Raw genomic sequence first — 23,860 nt, forward strand, 5'->3', positions numbered from 1 at the left:
TTTACGTGGCCTCACATGAAAGGAGACGTCAATCAATACGTTTGTTCATGCCACATTTGTCAAGACAACAAAGTGAAATATAAGCAGCCTACGGCCGCCATGATAATACCTTTTCACTCGAACGTGCCTTTTGAAGTTATGCACCTGGATTTCACCGAGCTAAATAGGAAATGAGGAGTGCGAAAAACGCAAACTTTTCTTCTGGCCATAGATGAATGCACCAGGATGGTCGCGGCATGGGCAGGAAATGAAGACGCGAATAGTGCCATCGGACATGTTTAGCACAACCAGGACGGTTGTTTGTGACAACGGTTCAGCGTTCAAGAGTGAAAAATTAGCAAGGTGGGCTCGAGACCACAATATACCAATCAAATTCTATGCGCCATACCATACCGCGGGGAATGGGCTTGCAGAGGGTGCTATACGAGATGTGAAGCAATACATCAGGATATACGATAGTTTGCCTGCTGGATGGAAATGCTCTTTATACGGAGCTGTACGACGTCACCATCGCTCCTACACCAGTGGCTTGGGATGCAGCTCGCAGTTCGCTTCTTCAGGAGAAACCCCTATTCATGAGGTGAACCGTGAACCGGCGCGGTTAGAAAATCTCAAGATCGTCGAGGAGAGGAAACAGAAATCGCAGGAGGAGAAGTACCGTAAACGAATGAAAAAAAAATTTTGACACGAGACATTTCTCAGATATCTCAGACACTCAAGCCACCTACCTCTTTCAAGTTAGAAAAGGAGTAAGAGAACCAATGCTAAATTTTATGGTCCTTACTCTGTGACAAAAACAGCCACTCAGAAAGGAATATTGAAGACTGTGTGGTACATTGGTAAACGTGGCTTAGTAGAATGTGCTTCGATTGGAAACGTTTTGAAGTATTACCACAGAAGGGGTTAGCAAAAGAAACCTGGAATGGAGAAGCGGTATGAGCCTTCGAATAGAAGATGAAGAAGCGCAGGAACCTGGGTTCAGGAGAAGAGAAGGAGGGAGTTAGAATAAACGTAGACAAGATGGATGCCAGTTCCACAGCCTTTCCGTCTATTCTGTCCTTTAACTAGGAATGCTACAAAACTCTTTACAATAATGTCCCTGGTCACCGCACGCCGGGCGCTTAAAATCCAAGAGCAGACCAGCTGAAGTGACGCCCTCCTTAGGCATCCGGTCGACGTTTTGTCGTGGTGGCCCGCTGCCATCCATTCAAAGTACTGGCATCTGAATTTCGCCTTAAACGGCCTACTAATAGACACATCCAGCGGTGGCAGCACGCTTAAAACGCCGGGGATGACGGCTAGATGCGTACGAGCTTCTGCAACACGAGCCTTCACGCGCTCTGTGAGGTGGCCACGAAAGCTGTCCAATACGAGCTGGTCCTTCCGTCACAGCAGGCCTCCCGGGCGGTTAGCCCAAACCGTTTTCACCCAGTCCACGACTAGTTCATCGGACATCCAGCCCTGTTTTTGCAGTTTGACGATGATACCATTCGGGAAGCTCTAGCAAATAAGCACAATCGCAAACTCAAAACCCGAATCGCGGCCCTTGTCAGGGAAATAGAACAGCACGCAACACACCTAACACGTCAACAGTGGGGGCAGCATGCGACCACATGAGTGCGAATTTAGGCCTAAAGGACACGTGGTTATTCCTGCGATGCCTGCTAAACCCCGAAAATAACAAGATCCAACAGCGCAAGAGTCTCTCGCGGCTGCTGCACAGCAACCCAGCGGAAGACAAAGCACTACTGGACTCTCTGCAAACCCTATATCTGGCGGACCGTACAAGGGTCCCCTTACCTCCTTACACCCGCCAGAACAATCCAGAACTAGATGCAGACATCACTGTCTGGGAAGTCCGCGCAGCCTTACATAAGCTCAGAACCACATCCGCTCCAGGGGAGGATAGCATCATGAACAAAGCCCTTCGAAACCTTGATGACAGGTCGATACAGGCGATAACCCAACTCTTTAACTCGCACTGGGCCGCAGGAACCCTCCCGCCACAGTGAACCTATGCAAAGATAACCTTTATTCCCAAGCCAGGCAAGCCGCTAGATCTAAAAAACCTACGTCCAATTTCATTCACTTCATGTCTAGGTAAGCTCTTCGAACATGTCATACTAGAAAGAATCCAACAGCATATGCAAACACATAATCTCTTCCCTCACGCAATGACTGGCTTCCGCGGGCATCTATCTACGCAAGACGTCATGCTTCATTCAACTATCCTTCAACTATCCATCCTAACGTCATGCTTCAGCTCTCTGAAGAAGTCCTGCACCCCCGGCATGCCAAACGCACAAGAGCCATACTAGCACTCGACCTGACCAAGGCCTTTGACAATGTGGAACATACCGCAGTGCTGAACGCCTTATCCGATCTACACGTAGGCGGGACAACTCACGCCTATGTCACAGCTTTCCTACAGGCCAGAACTGCGGTTCTTACTGTGGGAGAACTGACAACAGACTAGGTCCAACTGGGTAGTAGAGGCACACCGCACGGGTCAGTGCTCTCGCCACTCCTCTTCAACCTTACTCTCATTCCCATGGCCAGAGACCTGGCAAATATTCCCAACCTCTCACACTCCCAGTATGCAGATGATATTGCCTTGTGGACCACTACAGGCAGCATAGGCGACATGGAGGCGACCTTACAAGCAGGGGTCGATGTGGTGGTGGAGCGGGCTATGGCAATAGGTCTCGCGTGCTCCCCCACCAAGTCGGAACTTCTTGCTCTTCACCCCCCCAAGAGACGCACAGACCCAACTCCAAACCCCAGCATCCGTATCCACATGAAGACGTATTCCACTCCAGAGGTCACACAGCTACGAGTGCTTGGCATGGTCATGCGAACAATGGCAGACATACGGCGACCTTGAACAAACTCACCACCACAGTACACCACACTATGCGCCTGATTAAGCGGATAGCCAATAGACACAATGGGATGAGAGAGCATGACGTGAGAAAGCTAGTGCAGGCTTATGTCATAAGCAGAGTACTATACTCGCTCCCATACCTTCATCTCAACCGGACGGAAACGGAAAAAGTGGATGCCGTTATACGTCAAGCGTATAAGACTGCACTTAACCTCCCCAGGCACGCGCCAAACGAGCGCCTCCTTCGCATGGGGGAACATAATACATTTGATGAGCTCACGGAAGCCCATCGCACAGCCCAAATTGAGAGGCTGTCCTCTACCACCACAGGTCGGCACATCCTGGACAAATTAGGACTAATCCCGACTTCCAAGGCCCATCAGACATGTCCTTTACCATCAGACATACAAAACTGCATCACTATTCTCCCCCTGCCTAAAAACATGCACCCCGTGCATCACGAGGCCTAGGTTCGTTGTGCTTGCAGTGTGTCTCTTTGCGCGTCGCGGATACTATGGCATCCTTAAAGGATACTATGGCTGTCCTTAAAGTGACAGCAACCTATAAATTCAGATGCTTCGTTTCCAAAGCAAGACACGTACAGCTGACGCAAAAAATAAGGGGGAGCCGCGGGTTCACCGCAGTCAACACCACCATAGAAAGCAGCATTCTTTCATACCTTCCTTAGATTACTTGATTGGCAACATTTTTGTTTTTTGCGTGTATCGAAACACGACCTGCCTTATTGTGCTTGTGATGTTTGGTCGGGACTAAGACAAGCAAACTGCAGGCTGCTTAGTCACTCAACTTTAGACGGAACGAAAGAAAGAGGAAAACTGCATATTGAAGACACAGAATATACTTTATTCACAAATGATAAGAACTGCATTCAGAAACAAACATTTTAAATCTTCCATATACAATTATCATTCTCACTCTTGCATTGCGTAAAACAGTCCTCGCTAGACACACGAATATCGAGGTTAATTTTATTGTGAAAATGTTATCATTATAGGGTCACGCACAACTAATTCACAAATAGAATAAGCTTCCGTCTTTGTTGTACCATTTCTTGTGGTTATTTTATTTCCACCCGCCTTGTTTGCAGGCCTTATAGGTCTTCATAAAATACTGAGATAATGGTGAAAAGTAAGTAAAAAACGAGAGGCCTAGAATCAGTCCTAAAGGAAAACATGTAATGAATGGACTGCGGTAGCACGGAGAGTTCGAGTCATAAACAGGTAGCACAATGCACTCAAATAACATTTGAATTGGCCAAAATGCAGAGTTTAAATTTTGATAATGTAGGCAAATAAGTCCTAGCTACGCCAAAGGTTTCTTTTTACAAGGGTTCTGTCAGCACAAACATACGTAGATGATCAACAAAACAGAGCTTCATGAATAAAAATAAATAATGAGAAACATCTCAGGCCTTCAAGGTCTGCAATTTTCGGTCGTTCTTGGCGTTGCGTAATTTGTCGTTTTCTGTGCGGCACAAGTTGTTCAGAAGTGTATTCGCTGCAGCACTTACAACATGCCCCATTACCTCCTGTGCAGGATGACCGAAATCACACACATCGACATCCTCAAAGTCATGAAGGGTAGCGAACAAAAGGCCGACAAGAGTATCTTTCTGCCTAGGAAGGCTGAAAAATTGTACGGCATATTCTGGTGTCCTGAGCTTGTCCAAGATAATTTCAGTAAAGAGTACAGCATTAACTACAACTGCTCGTGGAAACTTCAGGCCACCCCTTGTCATCTTCGTGATTAATGCATTCTCAGGGTCATCTAGATCGACGTCATGCATTCACTTTCACTGCAAGATGGGCATGTCAGCTTTTTTAGAGCTGCATGGGCACAATAGCCGGCAACATAGGTTAGTGCCGGTAGCCTTGACGCTTTTTTCTCAATGTCGGAGTCGGTCACAGTGACTTGAAACTAGACGTTTCCTGAACGTACACTTGTCTCCAACGTGTTCACGCTCGGTGGTAGTAGAGTGTCCAAATCTGGCAGGTCCAGAGCCTTCTGCAAACGCAATTTGTTTTCAGATTCATATATCTGCCTTATAGACACGTGGTAATTGGTACGAGACAATTGCCGGTACTTTCCAAAGCGATCCTCAAAGCTATCAGTTAGAAATTTGCCCAAAAGAACGTACTCGAAATGAAGCTCTTTGAGACAGTATATGACAAGTTCGTGCATGGCATGGGTAGTGTGGCTGAAAGCTATGTGCGTTTCACGTGTCAAGCGGCCATTGTCATGTTCGAGGCTTCTCCAGTGATCAAGCCATTGAACTATTCTCTCTAAGAATTATAGTTGAGGACATGACGATGAAACTATTGGACCTTGCAACTGATCTCGCAACCGCTGTCCTTTTCTTCGCGTCTTGACGTTAACAAGGTTCCACCAAGTCAAAATGGTGTCGACATATTGAGAAGTTTCCTTTGCATGCGGGAACGTTGCAACACTGAGAGCAGCAAGAGTAGATGAGTTAAAAATCTTTAAGGCCAGTTTAACGTTCTGCCATTCCATGTTTGAGGGGTTCAGTGCCTTCAAAGTGAGCGTTGGTGCTAGCTTCAAGAGCTCATGCTTTTCAGCTTCGTGCAGCTGGCATAATACCTCGAAAGATGCTGTAAGTATCTTTGGTTCAGCCTCATCACTTTTCGGCTCAGGAAAGTACATCCATTTGCCAATGTTTCTTTGATTCAGCCAGTTATTTCTTATACACTTTAGTATGTGAACTGGGTCGACCACAAGAAATAGGGGTCCAGATGGGTCAGCAGGATGCTGGTCAACAATGCTGACACTTGCCGGCTTAGCGAAGTAGGACATGGCTTTTCTGTTTATGGAGTTATTGTCCGAGATCACTGCGATTATTCTAAAACCAGATGCCTCTAGATCAAGAACAATCTTCCGAAGGAAGTCGTGCAGCGCCTTAGCATCGATTTGTGCCGCAGGAAGGATGTGTACAACATCCTTGTTTGAAGAAAGCAGGCTCTGTATCATAAATACGTGGGCAGTTTTTGTTGCAGTCGATGAATTAACCGCAGCACCAGTAACCAACCCAGCCTTGTAATCAAAAAATGATTGAAGGTGAATCTCGTCAATCATTAACGTTACAGTCTTTTCATGCTCTTTATATGTGCTTACAATACGCTTTGCATAGGAAAGAAAGCTACATTCTTGCTGCTACGTTTCAGGGTGTACATCTTACGATGAACACAGTCTTCTGATCGTATCAGGATGCGGCATCTTAAGCTTCATCGAACTTCCCAGGAATCTATATGCATGAGATGAAATTGTGAACAAAAGGCTAGCAAAAACCAATAAATCGGGGGGATATCGGCCAGCATCATTCAAAACAAGATCAACTTGACTCTTCAAGAATTTAAGCACTTACAAATGCCATTCTTGCAACTCGCATGCGAAATGTTTTCCACTTACTTCCTCTAGCAATGCCGAAACCGATGTAAGTAGGTGACGGGCCTTTTCAGAACGCTCAGTGCTGATATCCTTACGTGTCTGTTCGATCATGTGTTACACACTTTTCAAATCTCTCAAGTCGCACAGCTTTTCAGGAACTAAAACATCACCACACTTCCTCACACCCGTTTCACCAAAAAATACTTCGACGCACAGGTCTGTGGACACGATCACCGAAGTACGGACTGCAGGAGCAGATTGAAGTGACAAGTTCAAAAAGAAAACCTTGGGGCCCTTGTTCAAAACTGTCCAGAAGTCCGAACACTGAAAGCTTGGCAAGGCCTTCAGCTTGGCGTCCTCTTCTGCTTGGGTTTGCTGAGAAAGCATTATTGCTTTTTGCAAATATGTGGCTTCCAAGCGCGCTCTTTTGGCAGCCGGCGCTTCTCGAACGCACACTGGCGGACGCGATCAATAGGCACGGCAATTGGGAAACAAGCTCGGAATTGCAGTTTTCTTGCAGTTTTCTTCAGACGGATGTTTTTCACGGCAACTTCGACCACTTTTCCTGTCTTGACGTCCGTGTAAGATGTCGTCTTCAAGTAATCCGATGGCAAGTAATGCTTTTCACAGAGCTGAAAAAAAAACAAGCCGTTACAGGTATGGAGCTCGACAAAAATGTTGAATTTACAAGCGCGTCGACAGGTGCAGAGACCTATCTATTGTGCACGCGTGTACGAATGCATTGCGCACTATGCTGACGAAACCTATTCGTCTGGAAACCCAGAATAACAATAGAGAGAAGATATACTTATCACTGTGTACTTCGTTGGCGAGAAGTCCTTCCGAGGAATTGCTCTCGTCCATGCTTCCCGAGTGGCTCGGTCAGGTGGGAACTTGTGCACTCGGACACTTTGTCCTCCGTCATAATTGGACTTGCAGTTTGGCGCGCAACAACAGCCAGGCATCGTTGCGCTTCCGTGTGCGACGAACCACGCACAATCGAAGAAAAGCAATCGCGTTTACGGTGCAGCATGCTCCACAAAAGCCACCAAGCAAATGCTCCACGCGTTGCCGCTCTAGCGTTGCAGCCACGGAGAAAATTTGTTTTTCAGAACGCGCGCCGCGTTCTAGAAACGCAGCGCTCCCCCATCCACCGCTACCATCCGACTCTCGTGACGTATTGACAGGGGAGAGGAGGTGATGCGGTGGCCTTACTTTTTTTTATAGGTGGCTTTGGCTCCGCTCGCAGCGCGTTAACAAAGCGGTGAAACTTGTCCAATTGCAAGGTTTGCCACGGAATGCTTTGCTAGTCTTGTTTGTTGTGGCCAGCTCTCCCTTTTGGTCGCACCAGCGACGCACGCACTTGTCGTCGACGTGGAAATTCCGTCAGACTGCACGTTTTCCATTGTGTTCGGCGTATGCGACAACTTGAAGTTTGAAGCAGCATCATATGCGGTTAAGCGTTTTTTTTCCCTTTTCCACCGCAAGCGGTTGTGCTATAGACAGTCATCAAAATGAACGGCGGCGCAAAGGATCAATGGTGCCGGCAAGAAAAGCGACAAGATCTCCCAGATAGTGCCGCGCGTCCGGAGCTCGCAGATAGCGCCGCGTTACGAAGGGCAGCTATTGCCATCTGGTGGCTCCCGCGAAATGCGCCGCCGCACGCGAGACGACGCTGCCGTTTGCTGGCGAGATTTCTTTCTTCAAAATTTGGACTGCCAAGTTGGGGGAAGCGGCCCTTCCACGAGCACGGCCCTTAGTCGAGTGTATACGGTAATTACTTCCCTCCGTCTTGCGGGTTTCCGCAGAACTATTACGCCACACGCTGGCCTTTGCTTCGGGTTGTCGATAAATTCGACTTCACCCTGCCATCTGCTAGCCGCCTGGTTAGATCAGATGGTATAGCGGCTGCACGAGAGAGGCGGTGGTCCCGGGTTCGAGTCGAGGACCAGGACATATGTTTCTTCAACTATGAGGCTTTTCTTTCGGGGAAACCGTTTTGGGTTTCCTTTGCAGCAATCGGTTACGATTGGGCGGACGTCTCGAATTCTAAAACTGTATGGCATATTGAGTTCAACTGTGCCAAAAAAAGGGGGTGTGTTAATGGCTGCTGGTTTAATTAGAAGTGCTGCAAATAATAACGGAACCCTTGCATTTGCTCTGGTAGATTCATTATACAGTCGACGTTCAATATACTGACCCTTGTGGGAACGCAAGGTCTGGTTGAATAAGAGAAAGATCGAGAAACAAAAGTCACAAGCCTGCGCGGCACATGAAGCACAGTCACAGCGTAAGCTGAAGAGCCCCGTGAAACGGAGCTCCATAGGACTTTTGTTTCCGGCATCATGCGATACAGGGTCTTTGCAGCGAAGTCTCTTCGCGTCGTTTCAACGAGAATGATCGAAACTTGCAGACTTGTGTCGACGGCGAGCTGCAGCTTGTGCTGGGGCTTGTCTTGCTATCTGCGCAGAGGTCTGGTGGGCCCGATATTGCCTGGTTGCAGCCATGCGCGGAGCTCTACGATTCGCATCTTCAGCAGTGGTTCGTAACTTGCCAGTAGGTGCCATATCGTTTACCGAGGAGTAAATAAAGATATGCGATTATACTGTGCACATGTAATATCCCTTCATCTGTGCCATGGGACTCGCCGTGGTTGCTCAGTGGCTATGGTGTTGGGCTGCTGAGCACGAGGTCGCGGGATCGAATCCCGGCCACGGCGGCCGCATTTCGATGGGGGCGAAATGCGAAAACACCCGTGTGCTTAGATTTAGGTGCACGTTAAAGAACCCCAGGTGGTCAAAATTTCCGGAGTCCTCCACTACGGCGTGCCTCATAATCAGAAAGTGGTTTTGGCACGTAAAACCCCAAATATTATTATTATTATTATCTGTGCCATGGTAGGTTTCTGATGATTATGATAGTAATAATGATGGTTTAATTGTATCCACTTCGAAACGGGAGGCCGACAAATAGTGACCTAGTCTACTTGAGTTATTACTACTGTTCCATGTCGGGACGCCTCGTCGACTAGAACGGAAGTGCAATGCAAAGTTCGTATGCATAGAAGCTATGCCGCGTGCATATTAAATGGCACGATACGACGGTAATGATGATGATGATTTAATGGCAGTCCCTTTGAAACAAGCCAGTGAAAAACTGTAACTTAGCCTGCTTGACTTATTCAGGTATGTCATACATGTTTTCATTACTGCACTATTTCTACGTTTCGGTGAGGTTGTTTTTCTGGCTCAGGGCTTCCCTTTCTATGTTGTGCCGTTGTCTATGCAACTGCTACATGGCGTGCCAACTGGTGTATTAATACTCCAAAGGTCGTACGATAGACGCCACCCGGAGCGCATATCCCATAGCAAAGCAAGTGGCACGTTACGATGCCATGATGATCATGGTTTACAGGCCTCCCCTTTGAAAAGCGGTGGCAACATAGCCACTAGTAATTTTGATTTATTTACGTACACAACGTATATTTTTAACGCGATAGCGTTAAGAAGCTCGTGTCGCAGTTGGGTTCAAGTTACATTGGACACTCGGTATAAACAGGATTAAAACGACTCCGAAAGGGTGAACAATGTTTAGATAGGTGTGTCCCCTATCAAAACGTTCGTCAGCCATTCTTAGGCAATTTAGCATTATTTATTTAACTTGCATAACAGAGTCTGCTACTGCGTCTTTCGGACCCCCACTTTGTTTTGGATTTGCATGAAGGATTATATGAAATTACATTAGAGATTAGGCTACCTTTAAGAGTAGCGCGAATATTTGCTGGGGTCGGTTACATTTAGACGTTAAAGTCAAATGGCTGACGAGTGAAGGGTGCCGACAGAATATCCACACGGTTTAGTTTAAGAAATTGCACCACCGTTTCTATAGCTCGATAGCATGACCCCACCTGAAGTCAATGAGTGGGAATCGCCTTATGTGATTTTTACGTGTTTTCACTGGTTTTGTCAACAGCACCTTCTCCCAGCCACAGAAATGCTGAAGCATCTGTGGTTCATAGAGAAACCAAGACACAAAAATCGTTGCATTGAATATTCACAACCATTTGAGCAACGTGTTTGTGCATTGCTACACAGCCCTTCTCTCCAGCGTGCACATTAGGCAAGTTTTTATTGTTGCTGCCGATGTCTTGCCGTTAAAAAGAGGCAATATTAGCGAATAAAGTTTCGCAGACCAATGCTTAGTCAATATACACGACAGGTGTTGGGCGGCAGAGGACGCGGTGAATAGGCGAAGCCGGCTCGCTCTATTTAAAATCTTTCCGGAATGTTGATAAAGGTATGGGTGAAAGAAACGTTAAAGTTAGCTATAGCTTTTTAGGAATCACTCAGTTGCCTTCGTAGGACAGTAATACGAATAAATTGTCCATAAAAAATTTAAGGATGTAGTTATAAATGTAACGTGTACAAGCCTGGTAGAGATCGTGGAAAAAAGCAATTACAAAACGGCGCGCGAACTTTTGGGAGCATTTCACGTAAAACATTAAGTAATGCATATGTGATTGAGATTTCTGTGGCTTTTTATACTGTGGAGCATATTTTTTAAATGCCTCGCAAGTGATTTTGCCGGTTTTCGTTTGTGGCAGATGTCTCTGCGCAGTGGAAAAAGTACCGACACCGTTGATTATTACCCTTCTGAATATAATTGTTAGTAACACTTGTGACAGCGTTCTGTTTATCTCGCTTGTCGTTGTGTCCTTGCGCAACATTAGGTCACAAAATAAAATTATAGGAAAGTGCATGCTCTCGAGATCGAAGTGAGCGAGTTTGTCCTCCATAGCAATATATGGTTTATTGCTGGGACGTGTCAGTGCATTCAACTTCGTCATAAATTCAGATTACGCGAGGCCTAATTAACGGGAGAGGGCTTTGCGAGGTTTGTAGTTGCTTTCCGCAATCTCATCTGTGTACTCAACAAGGCCTTCTGTTTATATTTCACATAAACTCGCAAAATGGTATGGATAATGCCGTGTTTAGGTAAACGTCAAACTGCGCGAGTTATTTGGGATATAATGAATAAATTATGTATGGAAGGTGTTCGAAGCTCTTTGAGTCTGTTAAGAGAAGGTTCTAAACTGATCCCGCTGCTCTGGCCTACATAAAACTTCCACCGAAATCCCAACTAGCCCATACAGGGGAACCCGCCAAAAATTGTTTGCGAGGTAAATGTGCCCTGACCAAGTACAAGCTGTTTATACTGAATGTGCCTAGGGAAGCTTATATTTGGCCAAATAGGCAAAATGTAATGGGCTACGCTTAGGCAACGTTGAAATGTGCTTGGCATAATTGTCGTTTTTGGAATAAACCATATATGGAAGGGCTCCGCGTCGTATAAGGGACGTTTGCAATCGCGAAAAATTTAGCACGCAGCGCTGACAACACTACAAACTTCACCAAGGTCAAACTTAACAAAATATAGGGAGATCACTATGGCAACTCTGTAAGCAATGTGCGTATCAAATATACTCCTTGCAAAAAAAGATTTTAAAAATGCGAAAGCATCCTACGCCCAATGAATACTTTTGTCAATGTCTGGAGAGATGTCATCATATTACTAATGAGTGGTAATATATGGCTCGTATGTGAGCAAATTTGAATGCGCGGGAGGTTTTGCGGTCTTTTCAATATATTACGTATAAAAGTACCCTTTGGCTCTCTACATATATTTTCATGACATTTTCCTGATATTTTCATGCTATACACGAAGTCCTACAACGTTTACTCGTGGTCCACGGTAAATTTAATGTCCAACTTTATTTAACCTTGGTTAAAATAAGCGCCTCTTTTGTTGTAATACGTAGGAAAAGTTCAATCGGTGTGTAGTAAGCACTGCTTTAGATTTTAGATGTAAATTGCGTGTAACTGATACAGAGCCCTTCACGTGGGTTTTACGAAATAGGTATTGTAAATAATAAAATCACCGCATAAGCACTCCGCACAGATGTATAACTAGCGAAGCTCAAACGTGCTGCCCTGGTGTTTATCACTCGGTTAATCACGATGGTTCATTTAACGACGGCTTGGTGATCCTCGGTACCAGTTACTGCTTGCGCTTGGCTGCACGAACCTGTTCTCGTGCCCCGGCTATAGCATCGGCACGGCGTAGACATGCTCGTTCCCGGTTCTGCTCGCGGCGTTGCTGATCGAAGCTTCCTGCTTCTATGGAGTACGGATTGCGCATGGCCTACTCATTTCGGAGCCGGACAGAAACTGTTGCGTGCGCGCTCGGCTGCGACAGAGAACAACGACGTCAGTACTGGCACAGCTAATCCAACGCTACAGAGATAGCACATGGCCGTTTCACTGCAATCCATGACGTCATTTACCTCGCCCGACTGCCAAATAATCTAATGGGGATGCTCCCGATTAGGCAACAGTGATTTTGAAGTCACCGCTTTTATCACCCCAGCCTTGTCAATGGAAATTTCGAGCCAGGTAGCGTGACGTCATGGGTTGGAGTAAACACGCCTTGTGCTATCTAGGTGGTGTTGGCTAATCCCGCGCCTGTATCTTTCCTTTTTAGCACATGCGCATGGGGTTGCGCCGGAGGAGTTTTCGGTGTACAGGCAACCGACAGACGGACGGACAAATCTGCTATCCACATACAGATTCGCTCTAAAACACAAATATTTTTCCGCTGCCTTGGGAGACTTATGAACGCTGCCGACAACACATTTACCTAAACCGAGGTTTACGGTGAGGATAGGGGACGGGACATTATATGTCACGTTGTTACAAAGCAAAATGCGTGGGAATAAGTTATTCTTTGCACAAAAAAATTTCAGTTTAATGTGTGAGCAAGTTTACCAACCCTCAGTTTCATTCTGACATAGCTTTAAAGTGTGTGATTTATTGATTATCAACTGATATTGTTATTGGAAATGCTCGTAAAGAATGGCGTCGTTAGAAATTCGCTTGTGATTCGGTAATGTCGCACAAGTCTGCAGCATATCCTTTCTTTTCTCAGGTTGACCCGATTCAGGAACCCGCTGAGGACCATTCAGGAGACAAACCGAACACTGAGGTGACACCACAAGGCAATAAGGACGAGTCGCCGAGTCCGAGCACTACAAATGACGAGTTGTTTCCCTGCGTTTGGTGTCCGGCGCTCCGTACATTAGATGCAACTAGTGAGCCCGCGCAGATGTCCAGTGACCGCAGCATTAATTCTCGCAGCTTGGTGCAGACCGATCTTGAAGCGGTACCTCGATCCGTGCGCCAGCGGGTGAAAGCGAGAACCGACTTCTTCGAAGTACACGAAACGGTGAGCATAACAGTATCCGCACTTTTCGGGATGTCAACTTTCTAAGACAATGGAAGCATTTATATGTAGTGAAAGCATGCCTCTTAATACGTACTTGCATGGATTCCGTGAAGGTCAATGTCTGTAGGCGATGTAACGTGGAACAAAACGTAGCGATTACTTGAACTGCACTATTTAGGTTATTTTTCCTTTATTAAGGGCAGAATAATTGCTGGGCAATCGATTTCCGCTCATTTGATTTTCTTGATTTCGAATATTGCTTGTGGATGTTTTTTTGTTGTTGTTGTGGCTGGAATCAAAGAGGGCGTCTATGAATTGTGGTGCATTTTGGAACACTGTAACTGGGTAAGAATTCATGTATCAGGAGCAAGCGAGAAGAGCCTTCTGGCGTTAAACAATAATCACGTAATGCTGATAAATGGGGCTACACAGTGCATCTAAAGCATCGGATGTTTTACCCCCTCAAACAACAAGGCAATTACTTTCAAGAGGTCGTAGCTACCAAATAAACGTACCCTGCGCAAGAGTGTCTGACGAGCCAGTTTTCAAAAGCAAACCAAATTGTTACATATAAACCCGATATGTTAGAATTCATCCATCGCGAGCAACCGCCGCTGAAGAACGTTGTTTGCTTACGTATTGGTCACGTACACAGGTTGTCCTACCAATAATTTTAAATATGAAGAGCGCGCGGGAAGTGAATTGAATCGAACGCATACTACTAGCACTGGCCCCTAGTAACACAGACATCTTTTTGTGTTCCTCACAACTCAATAATTATTTAAAATTAATTAACCAACTTTTCATTTATTGTCTGAGATTAATTAACCAACTTTTTGTTTATTGTCTGAGAGCCCCATGTATCATACGCTGATTTGTACAGCACCTTCAAAAACCAGCGATCAAGTTGTTTCTTGTACGACACGTCTCATGTATTTTTTTTGTGGCGTTGAAAAAGCCCGCAAAATAGGAAAAAAAAAGCCACGTTATGGAGCGTTTGCGCCGTGGTATTGGGCTGCTGTCAATCATGCGTTCGGTGAACGAGGTCGGCTGTGTCTGGCGACGCAGAAGCAGCGTGCAATTTCGCCGTCATCGAACGGAAGCCGATCTAGTTCACCAAATGCACACTTGAGGGCAGCACCATACCAATGAGCAAGCCATGGAGGACGAAAACTCAGGAGGGGCTCGGCGTCACTCTTTGTGAAGCTAAAGTGAAGCCGGAAGTTGGCGCTGCTCATGACGCTGCTCCGCTTCTCGAGCCAGCTCTCCTCTCTTGTCGCGAAACCACGCCGCGCTGCGCGCAACCGGGCTGCGAGTACGCGCGCGCTCCGCAGCACAACTAAACTAAATCATGAAATCGCATGCAAATCATGTAAATCATGTAATCATGTAATAGTAAAGAGGGGCGAATGGTGCTGCGCGGCCGCGTGACGACGGTCGACATGCAGGATAGGGGACATAGTGGACGGGAAGGGGAGGATGCCAATATAGGGAGCCGGGGTGTATATAGGAGAGGTAATGTGGAAACGGCAATGGGAGAGATGCCCGCCTGGGCCAGTAACCACTGACCCTGATGGGTAAGGGAAAGCCGGGCAAGCTGGGAGTCACAGTGGAGAGAGAGAAAAGGGAAAGGAGAGGAATCAAAGAGACCTGAGGTGAAAAACATAGCGGTAGAGGTGTTGATAGTGATGTAGAAAGCTGCCTCTTGTAGAGGTCCTCAAGGCTGCCTTCGGGGGTACTGAGTTGAACGTGGGTGAAGGAAACGTAAGGTACAAAGTACTGGAACCCGTTGAGTATACCTCAATTTATCCGGACGAATCTCTTCCTCAGAATTTTGTTCTCGCCGGCAATTTTGGTGGGAACAGCGCAAAACGTAGACGAGACACGAGACGAGAAGACGATACCACAAGCGCTGTTTAACGACGTTTATTTTGAAAGAAACACGGCTCCTTATACCATTGCCCACACGTGTCGCAGTCACGTGATTGCACATTATGTGAAACACGCACTTTTTCTTTTTTTTTGTGCTGAACATAGTTGTACGTGCAAAAGCTGAATTCCTTCTTTTTTCTCCATAACAAGGGTGGCGTGATAATTCATTGGTCGCGAAGTCTGGTAATCTCGGCTACCTCAATTATCTCCCGGACCAGCTAGTCATTGTGTTTCTTCAGCAGTTCACAGCGTCTGAATTCGGCAGCGCAAGTTTTTGAGGGGCAATCCCTGACATGGATACCTAGATTCCTGTTGGCCTGCTCGACGCTAAGTTTATGTTCCTTCAGTCTTTCGTTTGTGCATCTTGAAGTTTGCCCTATATACATTTTCCACATCTCAAAGGTATTGAATATACCACGGCATTTGTGCACTCTACAAGACGATTCTGGTGATTTATCGTGCACCCTTGCTGGTTTATGGCGCGTCGGCAGAGGCTTTTCAGTTTTTCCGGGACAGTAAGCAGTACAATAACTCCAGCTTTGCGCTTAATCTTTTTCAAGCGGTGAGATAAGTTGTGCACGTACGGCAGGGCCACGGTCCTTCGCTTTCAATTTATTTTTGGCTTCTCGCCACTTTGCTCGCCATGAACAGGCTCGAGTTTTAGGTTCTTGCTCATTTTTCCTGCAACAGACACAAGAAGGTGCGACGGGTAACCAGCCCTAGTAAGGCAGTCAACCTGTCGACGAAAACTTTGTTCCATTGCTTGGGTGCATGATTATTTAAGCGCATTTCTTAGACAAAGGTTGTGGTGTTAGGTAACGCTTGTGGTGCCATCTTCTCATCTCGTGTCTCGTCTAAGTTTTCCGCTGTTAACACCAGAATAGAAAACCAACAATCCCATGCTGCTATTCTGGCGCCTTCCCTCTGCCATCGTCCCATCGTCGTCATCACGCTGTCATCCTCAAGCCATTTAAACCAATACAAAATTATGATTTCCGCGACGTCACAGAATTGTTTTGATGCAATATTGGTGTTTCCTGCACCGTAATTATATTGTAGCGATTCCACTGACATCATACCCTTGTCCGTATGCATTTGCCATAACGCCATCGTCATGAATGGCAGTCGTCATTTCATCTTCGTCATCACGTGGTGGTCATGTCGTCGTTATTCTACAGTCGTCGTACCAGTGCTATCATATTGTTGTCTCTTTGTCTTCACTATATTATTGTAATCATTTTAATTGCCATTGAATTGTTGTCATTCTGTTGGCGTCGTTCCAGCTCCGTCAACCTTCATGCTTTCGTCACAGCGTCGTCATCTTGCTGTCACCGTCATCATCATCAGCCTATTTTACGTATGTCGACTGCAGGAAGAAGATTTCTTCCTGCCATCTCCAATTGCCATTGTCCTTTGCCAATTGATTCCAATTTTCATCATTTCCAAATTCCCCAATCTCATCACGTCCCCTCGTTTTCTGCCGTCCTCGATTGCACTTCCCTTCTCCTGGTACTAATTCTGTAGCTCTAATGTCCACCGGTTATACATCCTACGCATAACACGGCCTGCCCAGTGTCATTTTTTTCTTAATGTCACCTAGAATGTCAGATATTCCCGTTTGCTCTCTGATCCACCCCGCACTCTTCCTTTCTCCTAGCACAGCGCCTAGCATTTTTCGTTCCATCGCTTTTTACGCGGTCCTCAACTTGTTCTCGAGCTTCTTTGTCAACTGACAAGTTTCTGCCCCATTAGTTAGTACCGGTAGAATGCATTGATTGTACACGTTTCATGTCAATTATAGTGGTAAGCTCGGAGTCAAGGCCTGGCAATGCCTGCCGTATGCCGTGTACGGCCGTCATACCACCGCATTATTCCGGCATTGGCCTCTATCCGTCATTTTGTGTCATCGCCATGCCATTGTCGTTGTCATGCCACCGCGGTAGTTTGATCGTCCTCATTTTGTCGTAGTGCATACAGTATTGTCTTACTATTGGTTGCATGCCGCCATGACCATTCTATCGTTGTCAATGCGTCGTGTTCATATAATAGTCCTGGTGCAGTCATTGTCAATCTATTACCCTCTTTTATTCGTCTTCACTCACGGCATGTGCCTGATCAAGCGCCACAAGTTTATGGTGAGCGACACGGTTGCTTGAGTAAATCAGTCGAACTTGGTCGTGTAGCCACTACTTGAAAATGGTCGCTGAGCAAGAGCAGTATCCTCTACAAACACCACTGAAAGCTTTCCTTGAACCGAATTTGAGAACTCTTGGGGCGACAACATTTGGGACAATTATTTCGAGGTCGACAATGTGCCAACAAGGACTGCTTGTCTGGGGTAATAGAAGTGACAGTGTAGGTGACGACATGCCTTTATCGTCTTGTTTAACACTGAGTTTATGCGCTTATTATTAAGGCGTTAGTCCAGAAAGTATGCATATGCAATGAACATATCGAAATATATCTGAAACGACTAATAGGTGATAGGCAGCAAACTGCGTCATGTACAGTTCCGTTTCAAATTTATTTCAAATAAATGTTTATTCTCCTACAAACTTCAAGGTATTCTACGCCACACGGCTTTACTTTATTATCCTGCAATATTTGTGCACTACAGCCTTCAAAGCTCTGCCAAAGTGCAAACAACAAATCAACACAGTATGCACAGTGTCAGTTGTAATGGCAACTTCGACAGCGATGATAAGAGGACAAAGTCAACGAATAATGCATCATGAGAGAAGAATTGTGATGAAAGATACATGCACAGGGACGTACAACAACTGCTAAAATATATTTAGGCATTTTATGCAAAGTGTTACAGGAAGCGACATCCACACTGTGCAGTGTGAGGAACACAGACGCTGACGCTGTTTCAGCTGTGTACTTTAAATGAGCATGATAGCTCACGGAGTGCTTGGGCCGGAGCATGCTTAGGGCAGTGCCTTTATTAGGTGACAAAAAACATAGCTGAAACGCTACTGAGACGGATGTGCAGCACCCGGCGCTTTCTGTCTGACGGGCCGCAATGCTGTCAACCTAACAAGAACAAAAGTATATACAACACGTCCCCCTCTTCCCTGAATATCACAGCCAGTCATATATCATTTGATCTGGAGGATGCGCGACATGGGTGATCAGTCTGTGTGAAGGTGCAATCGAATCAAGTGGCTTTGCCGTTTCAAGCGACAACTCTTGTCAATCTTCTGACTGTCACTCACATGCGCCAGTTCAGTGAAATAATCACATACTGCAGTAACATCATCCTACAATGAAGAACGTCGCAATTGATCTGAAGGCACAAAGTGTGTGTGTTTGTCGATATAAACAGTCTGTCACGATGAACTTAACTGTGACACTTTTTCCAGGGCGTAACAGCGCACGTTCACCCCGTACTATGTGGACAAACACAATCACACGCTTCAGCGTTCTGCGTGTCCACCCTCAGCGGTTATTAGAGTGAAATACGTCCGTCTCTGAATTGACTGCACTTGGCGTCTCATTTCGGTTCAACAAAGTGAATCGCTTGAGCAGCTTTCTCTTTGAGGCCGATCCACACGACGGACCATGTCTGCCGGTCGATCACTCACGTGATGCGACGCCACGCCCCACGCGGTCCGGTCCGGCGCAGAGCACATCCAGATGGCGGATCGCCATAGCAGGCGGCATAGAAGAAAAACCAGCTGCACTAACGATTTTTCGCGTTATCAATGTGATCGTTCCGGCTCGAATCCCACAAAGCCGGGAACTACTGAACCAGAGATACAAAATAAAAATCATCCTCGTCACTCCAAGAGGACATGGTGTTTAAAAAATATATCTGTGGCACGCACGTGTGGGTTGAACGGCGGGCATGAAACGGCTGGATTTTGCTCAGCCGAAAACTAGATTGGATTTTGCTGAAGACACTCTGTTTCCGGACAACATTCGTTGACTACGCCAAAATCGCTGCGATTTGCATGCGGTCCGCCGCCAAACCTGAAGCGGGAAAAGCCTCAGCGATTTGGTGGACCGCGAGGGCCATGGTCTTGCGCGGGCCAACGGCGGTCCGCACGAACTGATGACCTCCTATGACGAGAAGCGTGGAGCGCGGTCCAAACGAGCAATTTGTCCGTCGTGTGGATGGGCCTTTAAGAACAGTTCTGTTGGCTACTTTTCCATAAGGGTGTGCAGTGTTGTCCTATATCCGAAAAGAAAGTCGTGCGCTCTGTGCTGAGGGAACCTACAACTTGTCTTCCTCTCGTCTTCTAACGGTTCTTTCAGCAACATCTTTTTTTGCCGTCACTACTACTGCACCTTCACCTACACCGTATTGTGCAGTGGATACGGCGGGGTGAAAGTGTGTTTGACTCCATTATCAGATAAAAATTAAGCTCTTTTGTTCGCAATTTGGATCTGTTAACTGCCGCTACTAGAACTAATAGTCCGTGACTTTCAAAGAGTGATCTGGATATTCTGCCAAGTTGTGTGCTGTCATAAATGTAATTATTATCAGGTCTGTTATCTTTGAGTGGGAATTAACAACAACAAGAAATATTTTTTCTTCCGTTTCCGCGAAGTCTTTGTTTACTCACTCAAGCTGTTCATACGCCACCTCCATAGTATTGCTGGTTATTAAGCAGGTTTCACAAACTTAGAGTGAAGACCTTGCTTGACAATTCTGGAGAATCCCTGGCCACTACACTATGGATCGTGCAAGAACCTTCCTTTTCTTGATGCCTTGGCGGGCTTCTGTTAACAAATACGCCACCTCTTTCTGCATTTTCAATGACATCACGACTGCATTCGTCCAAACTAGACAGCTGTCGTCTGCTGACAGTATAAATATGGCTACAAAGAAATGCTAAATATTTTCGTACACAATACCCAACCATGCTAAGTCATTTTGTCACCGTAGTTAGCAGAGCATCCTCTCTTGTTTCATGATATTAAGTTGAGCATATAGTGCCATTTCGTTCTCTATCGAAAAGTAAAAAAAATCTGCACTACTGGTAATTGTCTCAAACAGCGGCAGTTGTGAAAAGCCATCGGAATTTGGAACATTTCGGCCTGCTCTTTGCACAGTAATATGGCGGTAGTTAGAAAAATGACAGTCATGAATCCGGGTGGCAGGTACAGCATTTGTATAATGTGTAGCTTCATATTTATCTTAAGCGGCCGGTGATCTTTGATGTCATGGTTATGTAATGATCTTTCATATTTTTTGGCTGACCAGCAATTTTATTTTCTGACCCGTTATACTACCGAGCGTTTTGAGAAACAGAATGACATTTACTATTTTTCCACGGTAATATCTTCCTCGAATAAAGTATATTTGAACAGTATTTTGTTTGCCCTACATCCATTGATTTCTTGTTTGGGTGTATTGGGCTTCGTTAGCGTTGCGCGAAGAAAGTAACATTTTGTAATTTTATCTATTTTTACCGCTGCTTAAAGCACTCCAAGTATTCAAATATGCAGGACGTTTATTTTAGGTAATCATTTCACCTTACTTGCCATACACAAAACCTAAATAACTGAATCATACAACATACATTTTGAAAAAATGTTGCTCTGTATCCTCTAGCTCAGCTGCACCGGAATAATAATTTCGTGCCAGAGTGCAAAAAAATTTGTCGCACTACAATTAAACATGCATAACGAGGTATCTATTTAAACAAACGTGTGAAAATATACTTCAGTTTTATGACAATCATAAAAAGAACATCGGTTATTTTGGCGTGAAAGGTCCCACTATAAATGCAATAACTGTAGGCCCACAAAACCTTCAGCATGCGGCAAAAATGCAATGCCCTTGTCACACGGGCAAACAAAAGTGCAATTTGAGCAAGTACACCTAAGTGCACTGAATGCCATTTTCACGGCGCACTGCTATACGAAAAAATGCGTTGTCAAATTGGTGGAGATGGTGATCTGGAATCAGAAGATAAGGCATATGTTTGATAACTTAAACTTGCCTACACAAAACAGTTTGTTATCGTTACAAACATCATTTATAGTAATTTAAGAGCGGCTCAAGTAATTCAATGGAACCTCAATGACAAGACGTATGATCGCGAGCCAAGACAAGACAGCGACACTTAACAAGTACTAGTCTAAATGACGCGTTCCGCCAAACAACTGCGCGGCCAATATCCAGCGTAGCCATAAGCTGCCAGAGAGCGAGAATAGTTTCTGGCAGTTCTTCTTTTTTTCAGTGTTGCGCATTTTTAAAAATTTTAAGGTTACCTTACGAAAAATTATTAAAAATTACTCCTGACTCTGATTTCGATATTGTTTTACCAACTTTTTTACTCACTGCTAGAAAGGCTACACACTTCGCCGCAACGAATTATGTTCGCCGAACGCTCTCGTCCACGAGTGCGCTCTCTGTCACTGAACATTCTAGTGTGGCACCCTGGAAATGACACCAGCGGCGAAGTGAACTTACTCAGAGTGCATTTAAGTTTGTCCGTGCGACAGGGGAATAATCTTACTGTTTCCTACCTCTGCGAAACGCTTTTGATGATGCTGGGTTAATATTGCGAGAAGAAAGTGAGAGGGTACACTCCCCAATTTATCTCATCAGTCAACTTCATAGACAACTTTCTTGGATAGTAGCGTTTTCATGTGATGAGCAGTCCTGCCACAACCGTTATCGGGTGAGAAGTTTCCTGAACCACACTTTCTTTTCTGATTACCTAAACATTGTCTCAAGAGGAGTCTGCTTCGTACTGTTCTGTCACTTACCTGTAACCATGTGTGTGGCTTGCTTGAAAGTACTAGCATGGTATTCCTACAATAAGTCAGTTCCTCGTCATTTGCTCTAAATGTCCGTGCTTTGTCTGTGATTTTATACCTATTTCCGACTACACTAAAGGTGCACCTTGTCTGCTATCCTCTTCATGTATTATTTTCACAAGGGTCATACAGTGATAAATTAAAATATTATGTACCTTTTTCTCGTTTCAGTTCACACCGTGGGAGAGAGTGTGAGTGCACAAAAAATATTATTTGCGAAATATTTCTTACAGATAGCGCTACAGATACCTAATTTTCGGGTGTTCCACTAACCTAAATTACACCCTTAGTCACTGCTTTCAACTACTTAAGATGATGTCTTCTACGACTCAGCTTCTTTGATTAGACAGTTTCTTTAAAAAAATGTTGGTGTTGAAAATATGCACCTTACCACCCCTTCACGACAGGGCATTCGTCAATCCGACATTCTCCATGGCGAAACACGCTCCGTCTAAACGCACATAACTCTTTTGTTTCCGCCAGTCACGATTCAAAAAGAAGGTCAGGAGTGTTACGGGACACCGGGTAGAACAATGTCCTAGGTGGTTTAATAACGCCAAAACGACCAGAAGGAAGCGCCGAGAGGGAAGACGTGCAAGGAGGAAAGTGGAGGAGGGTATGTCGAAAGGATGAGTTGAAAAGCGGAGTGCCGCTGGCGACGAGGCATGCGGCGAGCTCAGAAACAAAGAGCTGGCGTGTATTGCGCGCATGCGCATGCGCGCATGCGCTACGTCGCTTGTGCCGCCACCGCCACTAGACAATGCACTCCGCGCGATCCATGTGTTCCCGTCTTCGCACTTTTTTTTTGCACAATGAGCGGCGCAAACAGTGGAAATGCTTCGTCTGCCACTGCTGCTGAAAGACATGCCCGAGCTGAGGCTCAGCGCCGCCGCCGAGAGCACCCAGTCTTTCAGAATAAAATTCTTGCCCAAATATATCGCGAATTCAAAACACTTAGAGAGTTGCGCTCAAAATTCGCATTAAGGAGCATCGTAATCGTCGGCGAATTTTTTCACAAGGCGAATGCTTTAGATGGCTCATGGGTCTCAAAATTAACCATCCGGCATTATCGCATCAAAATTCAATGGCACAAAATTTGGGGGTCAGAACGTCAACATTTTGTGGGAGTTGAACCCGCGATCTTTGGCGGCAGTTAAGGCCAAGTCAGTTAGGGCACAGTTAAGTAAGATGTAGGTAATTAGAGCACTTCAGCCCCCACAACCTTTGGCGCTGGTCGAGCACTTGACTTTTGTTGGGAGTCGAATCCATGACCTGTAGTGCTAATTAAAACCAGGGTAATTAAGGCAAAGCTAAGAGAGAGGTAATTAGGGCATTCGAACCTACGACTTTTGGTAGCAGTCAAACCCTCTACGTTTGATTGAGGTCGCAGCCTCGACCTTTATAATAATTAGGGCACATGTAATTAAGGAGGAGCTAATTAAGGCACTTATATATACGATATGTGGTGACAGTTGAACTATCCACCTTTGGTGGCAGTTGAGACCAGGATCTGCGCCTCATGCGCCATATAATGCTTCGGGATTGAAATATAACGAGAAAACT

At 45.6% G+C, this 23,860-nt stretch overlaps 1 protein-coding gene across 8 annotated transcripts in view; it reads left to right on the forward strand.

Moving 5' to 3' along the window:
- LOC135899959 (uncharacterized) overlaps positions 1-23,860 on the forward strand; it is a 147,241-nt gene that overhangs the window by 76,821 nt on the left and 46,560 nt on the right. For 3 of the 8 annotated variants that reach the window (XR_011509014.1, XM_070527302.1, XM_070527304.1), the window contains exons 3-4: positions 13,292-13,588; positions 22,469-22,488. Coding sequence is in view for 5 of the 8 variants with exons in the window: in XM_070527302.1 (XP_070383403.1) it covers positions 13,292-13,588; positions 22,469-22,488 (317 nt within the window). In the remaining 3 variants the exon portion in view is untranslated. The remainder of the gene's footprint in view (positions 1-13,291; positions 13,589-22,468; positions 22,489-23,860) is intronic. The other 5 variants (XM_070527306.1, XM_070527303.1, XM_070527305.1 and 2 more) reach the window with 2 other exon arrangements.

The sequence above is a fragment of the Dermacentor albipictus genome, chromosome 10 (assembly GCF_038994185.2).
Source record: "Dermacentor albipictus isolate Rhodes 1998 colony chromosome 10, USDA_Dalb.pri_finalv2, whole genome shotgun sequence".
Taxonomy (NCBI): Eukaryota; Metazoa; Arthropoda; class Arachnida; order Ixodida; family Ixodidae; genus Dermacentor; species Dermacentor albipictus.